This window comes from Mercenaria mercenaria, chromosome 2 (assembly GCF_021730395.1).
Source record: "Mercenaria mercenaria strain notata chromosome 2, MADL_Memer_1, whole genome shotgun sequence".
Taxonomy (NCBI): Eukaryota; Metazoa; Mollusca; class Bivalvia; order Venerida; family Veneridae; genus Mercenaria; species Mercenaria mercenaria.
This window is the reverse complement of record NC_069362.1, coordinates 101112345-101118344: the sequence shown is the minus strand read 5'-3', so window position 1 is coordinate 101118344 and position 6000 is coordinate 101112345. Positions and strand designations below refer to the sequence as shown.

At 35.1% G+C, this 6000-nt stretch overlaps 1 protein-coding gene across 1 annotated transcript in view; it reads left to right on the top strand.

The window, feature by feature from the left end:
* The first annotated feature begins 696 nt into the window (after nucleotides 1-696).
* LOC128555313 (uncharacterized) overlaps nucleotides 697-6000 on the top strand; it is a 48486-nt gene continuing 43182 nt past the window's right edge. The window contains exon 1 of the mRNA XM_053537378.1: nucleotides 697-894. Within this exon, the coding sequence (XP_053393353.1) occupies nucleotides 825-894 (70 nt within the window). The 5' untranslated portion in view covers nucleotides 697-824. The remainder of the gene's footprint in view (nucleotides 895-6000) is intronic.

The following is a 6000-nucleotide window of genomic DNA, read 5'->3' as shown; positions in this document are numbered from 1 at the left end:
TCTCGGAATGGAGCGTCTTTGACATTATTACACCGATATTCTTTCTACGAAAATAAACGCCTGTTTTCATACAAAATGTATGGGAAATGTAAATATTAACAAATAAAGAAAATAGTTGAACGTTTTTTCAGTCATTAACTTATGCTTTTTGTTTATGTAAAAACGACCTGTATATCGCATTTTTTATGCTTTAATGACGGTGGTGGTGATGTGATGATATTGAATCCATTTATCATTACATGTTCACATGTGACTGTTTTCATTAAATGAATGATATTAACTAAAGTTTTGCATTTATTAATTTTACTACTGTTCGCAAGCAATACAGCAGGAGGGTCTTTCAAATTCAAAACTAATTTTAGTTTCTGCTAAGGAATATGTGAAACACACTCAACTCAATTGATAATGGTCAGTATTAAATTAATACCGAATGCATTAATAGCTTTTCATTCAATTACGTTTAAAGGCATGTGTTGCGAGTATAGATCTGTAAATATCCACCATGACTAAAGAGAAACATCAACTTAATAAACTTCAGGAATAAAAACAGGATTAACATAACGCCTTTTATATACAATCAGTTTGAAGTTGTTTATCGATATGCGTAGTATTCAATGAAGTTGTCTGCATTTGATAGAATGTTGAGTTGAATACTAATTTAAATTTTAGCAATAGTGCAATAAATAAATAACAGTTTTGCCAAAATAGGTAAATAGCTAACCGGATGTACCGTTTGCATTTGATAATATTTAGTAGTGATTTCAATATCAAGGACAGAAGGATATAAGATTTTTATTTATTTTAGTAATTTATTTAAAAAAAGAATGAAGTATAGCTATATTTCCACATGGATTATTCTGCTATATCTAGATCGGAGTTATTCACAGTTGAATCGTAAGTTGACCATAAATTAGGTAGAAAGTTGCTTCCTATTATTTAAAGCTGTATGAATATCATTAATCTATATAATATATTTACAAATCCAGGAGCAGTGCTTTTAGTAGAATCTTTAAAGTTTCTTTGAATTTTAGACCTCATTGAAGAGATATACATAAGCTTTAGTTAAATTTGTTTTAGTTTGGAAGATATTTTATGGCATCTCAATTATATGGTATGCAATGTAATTTTCAAGATACATAATCAAGACACTTTCCTTTCTGTTCTATAAGTCTACGTAATTTAAGAAAGTGCCTTCCCGTTTTATTATTTAAACAAAGAGTATATTTGCTTCAAGACTGCTGACCTTACTGATGTTCTTATGTTCTGTGCTCTGCAATAACATTGAGTATATCCGTGTATGTTTCGCAAGGTTGTCATATGATAATTATTTTCACGAGACCATTTTTGTGTTTTTAATAATAATTGCGTGTGTTAGGGTTGCACCTGTCGGGCTTCTTTTATCAATACCGCATGGCTTCTTTGATTTGATATGGATGGTATCCCGTGCGCAAGACAGCATGCTACTATATACTTAAATTCACTTCCCTTATTAATATTCAGTAGATGTTACGTTAGTTATTTAAGTTTTGTTTTGTTATTTAAGCCCCTTCCCCGCCGGTTAGCACAATGCATCATAAGGCTGAAGATCCGATGCAGTGGTGTACGTTCTCACTGACCATTCAGCTAGACACTAGAATGTACATGTATAGTCTACATTTCTCTAGGAAATTAAAAAAAATAGAAGAAGTGGAAACTCCTCTGATCGCTCAACACGACAAAAATGAAAATGTTGCAGGCTCGGTTTGATTGAGCCTGTTCATGGACGGTAGTGGAAATGCATGCTACCGTCCACGCCCTCTAGCCCCGGGTTGAGCAGATCATGCTACAAGTACAAATCAATTTAGAAACATCCGCAGATCTATTCATACGGCGGTGCACATGGAATCTTCAGTGAATTCCATGAAAAGCGGCGTATGGTCCCCAAGTAAAATTATAAGCTGCACCATTTTCAGTAACTATTTCTATGCAGAAATTTACAGTTTTTTATGGTGGCTGATTTCTGTCATTTAGTGTTGGCGTGTCGGCGGGGCAAAAACACGAAAACAAGACACATTTTACGCGTAAACACGACGGTTAGAGGGCGCCGACACGACAAATTTATCTGTCGAGTTTTCGTGTTGGTGGGTATGAATTTGTCGTGTTGGCGCCCTTTATTTGTCGTGATTTCGTGTTTTCGAAAGCACGATAAATACTTTATCTGTCGAGTTTTCGTATTTTCTCCCCGCCAACACGACAAATACACTACTTGTCGAGTTTTCGTGTTTTCGCCCCGCCGACACGAAAACCTGAAAACTCGAAAATTTAGGTATTTGTCGAGTTTTCGTGTTTTCATGTTGTCGTGTATTTGCCCCGCCGACACGACAACACGAAAACAAGACAAATACTTATCAGACATCTCTTATAAAACGCAGAGTTATTCTGAAACAAGTGGCAAAGGGTTTTAGAAGCGTTATTCTTTATTTTCGAACGAATGTATTCATATTCACTAAAACTGCATTAGGAGATCTGAGATTATAAAACAATACAATAATATGTCGGATGTCAGTTATAGTTTTAAGAATACAAAGTATATGTATAACTGTCCCGGTTCCAGAAATATTTCATTGGGGTGCGGTGAGCGGCAATAGTTAAAAAATGAAGGCGGCATCGGCGAGCCGAGTGGGGTTAGGTACGGAAGGGGGTAACCCCTCATGTTAGGTAGGCCAGGGCGTGTCCGCCTGGAAATGTTTGAAATATATGAATAAAATGGTGGCCCCTGCAGCATTTTCTGAGTCCAATCTTTGAGGTACGGGGGTTAACCCCCTACTGACAGTGGAATCACAGGGTCTTTCCCTTGTCATTTCTGAAATACAGGTATGAAATGGTGGTCCCTGCTGCATTTTTGCCCAATATTTGAGTTACGTGATGGGGTCATGCCCTCCTATTTAGGGAGTCAGATGGTATTCTCACGGACAGTTTTGAAAAATAGGAATGCGATGGTGGCCTCAGGTGCATTTTTGGGTCTAAATTGTGAGAAATATTATTTTTATATTCGACTTTTTCGGCGAACGCCGTCTAAATTCGTTTTTGTTACCTAGCCACGTGACTTCAGTTTGCAAATCAAACTACTTGATAACGCATTATAGATAATTTATCAAAATGGAAGATTTATGCAACACTCTGTCTGATTGGAGGAGAGTGTCAATTTCTTTCACTCTGTTGATTGTGCTACGCTGAGTGAAATGTAGACAAAGCGTTTATCCTAAACGACGCTGTTCACAGTTTTAAAGCTAACTTTGGCTCAGTATATTTAGCAAGAATATATATTTATATCTCAAAATGATAAGTAAGTTTAATAAATATGATAAAAACCTGTTCAAATACCAACATATATCAAATTAAAGAAAGAGCTGAATACGGTCTGCGTATCACATGAATAAGGGTGGTGTGATAAGAGTCTTTTATGTAGAGAAGTGCTTTTTAAAAGATTTTCCTTGTTACAATTGTCGTCTGTATATGAAAAGGTTTCTTGCTTTTGTGACTTATTCAGATTGCATATTAAAATGAGTACTTGTTTGCTTTGATATATTTGTTATTAATTATTTAACTGATTTATTATATATGAATATTTTTCTTTAGTATGGTATGCAAATATTGAACTCAGTTGAAATCTGTTTTATTATATATATGCTATATAATGACTGAATCTCATTACACTGAAATGAAGGTACGCTGCATACAGTTTATCTATGTGATATGACTACGGTCAAACTTTGCTTATGAAACAGAAATAATGAAATAATTACAATTGTATGTTTTGCTTGACCTTCACTTTTTTTTATATGTGTGACGTCATTGTCCAAAGATTCATGAATAGCGAATATGCATTTGTTAAAGCGGGATCAGTTGGCCTATTTTAGAAATAAATAAAAATAATAAATAAAAAATCCTTTAATTGATTTTTTCTCATGTATTCTAATCAAACTTGATTTGTAGCATCTTTATTAGGCCCGCAGCCAACTTTGTTCAGCTGGGACATTTGACCCCTTTTAGGGGCTGCTAGAGCTAAAACTAGAAATGCCTTTATACAGCGTCTCATGAACAGCTTGGTGGATCTTTGTCATACTTGGTCTGGAGCATCATTATAAGGTCCTCTTCCAAATTTATTTATATAGGAACTTGGGTCCTATTAGGGACCACTATAGCTAAAAGTAGATATGCCTTTCTTCGCATTAACCAATAAAATGTAATGGATTTTTATCAAACTCGATGTGTAACAATATCGTAAGGTCTCCTGCTATTTTGTTACAAATGGGAATAGGGACCAATTTAGCTAAATATATAAACACGTTTAATGACCTCTTCTCATGAACCGCTTCATGAATCTTCATCAAACTACTGCTGTAATTATTCGTCTAAGGATAAACGAAACAAAATTGCAACCCTACGAAACCTTTGCGAAAAATTAAAAGAGAACCATTTAAATTGATAAAGTGCGGTGTTTAGTTTTGCAATTTGAAAAATGTTAGATGAAAGATGAATGTTAGATGAAAAATTCATAAACTTCTTTCCTTACTACAATTCGCCGACCATCATTTTTAAAGATATTTCTTGTTTCGATATCTTTTTATGTAACAAAATGGTATTGGGTCGAAATAAACATAGAACATAGGTCTATTTTTATTCTTCAACTTGTATTTTCTAGCATGCAGTTATGTTATGTTCAGTTCAATAGTTTTTGTACGCTTGTCTAATGGAAGATAAGATATTTGTCGTGTCTTCGAGTTTTCGTGTTTTCGTGCCAACGAAAATCATTCTGATAGATAATAACATAGTTTAGAGATAGACCCTAAAATTTTCAATGATAGAAATACATAAAATAAAGTTTAGAAACTCATTTTCAAGTCCTTGATATAATCAAAATTTTTTTACAAATGTGTAAATTTTGATAGTTTTGTTAATATAATATGATAACAGCTGTTTTAATATCTAATTTAAAGTGATCCGCAAAGAATGACAACTCTTGTCTTAGGCCAGTACTTATAGTAGAGATATCTATTAGTTATCTTCCCTCGCAATAAAACAATTGAGTGGAAAACGAAAACGGTTTAAGACACAATATCATACCTCTTTTGCACAACAAAAACATTTTTGATTTATTCATGTGTTTGATTTATTTAATCACCCCTTTTTATACGCCCGTTTGAAAAACGGGACGTATTATGGGACCGCCCATGGCGGGCGGGCGGATGGGCGGCAGCCACAGACTTTGTCCGGAGCATATCTTCTTCATGCATGGAGGGATTTTGATGAAACTTGGCACAGTTGTTCACCATCATGAGACGGAGTGTCATGCGCATAAACCAGGTCCCTAAGTCTAAGGTCAAGGTCACACTTAGAGGTCAAAGGTCAAATTCAAGAATGACTTTGTCCGGAGCATATATTTTTCATGCATGGAGGGATTTTGATGAAACCTGGCACAATTTTTCACCATCATAAGCCAGAGTGTCATGCGCAAGAACCAGGTCCCTAGGTCTAAGGTCAAGGTCACACTTAGCGATCTAAGGTCAAATTCAAGAATGACTTTACCGGAGCATATCTTCTTTAAGCATGAAGGGAATATCATGTAACTTGGCACAATTGTTCACCATCATGAGACGGAGTGTCATACGCAAGAACCAGGTCCTTAGGTCTAAGGTCAAGGTCACACTTAGAGGTCAAAAGATACAAGAATGAAAACTTTGTCCGGAGCATTTCTTCTTCATGCATGGAGGGATTTTTATGTAACTTGGCACAATTGTACATCATCATGAGACGAAGTGTCATGCGCAGGTCCCTTCTTTAGAATTACTTACCTTTGTTTTACTATAAATAAATAGCTTATATTGTAACTTTTTCATTACTAGTCGTAGGGAAAAATTGAGACCACTTTTCTGTAGTACAACATGCATGTTACATCCAATTTTGAGGAGTATTTTGACCTATCTCTACATGGTAAGGATTTTTGTGTGGACTTACAAC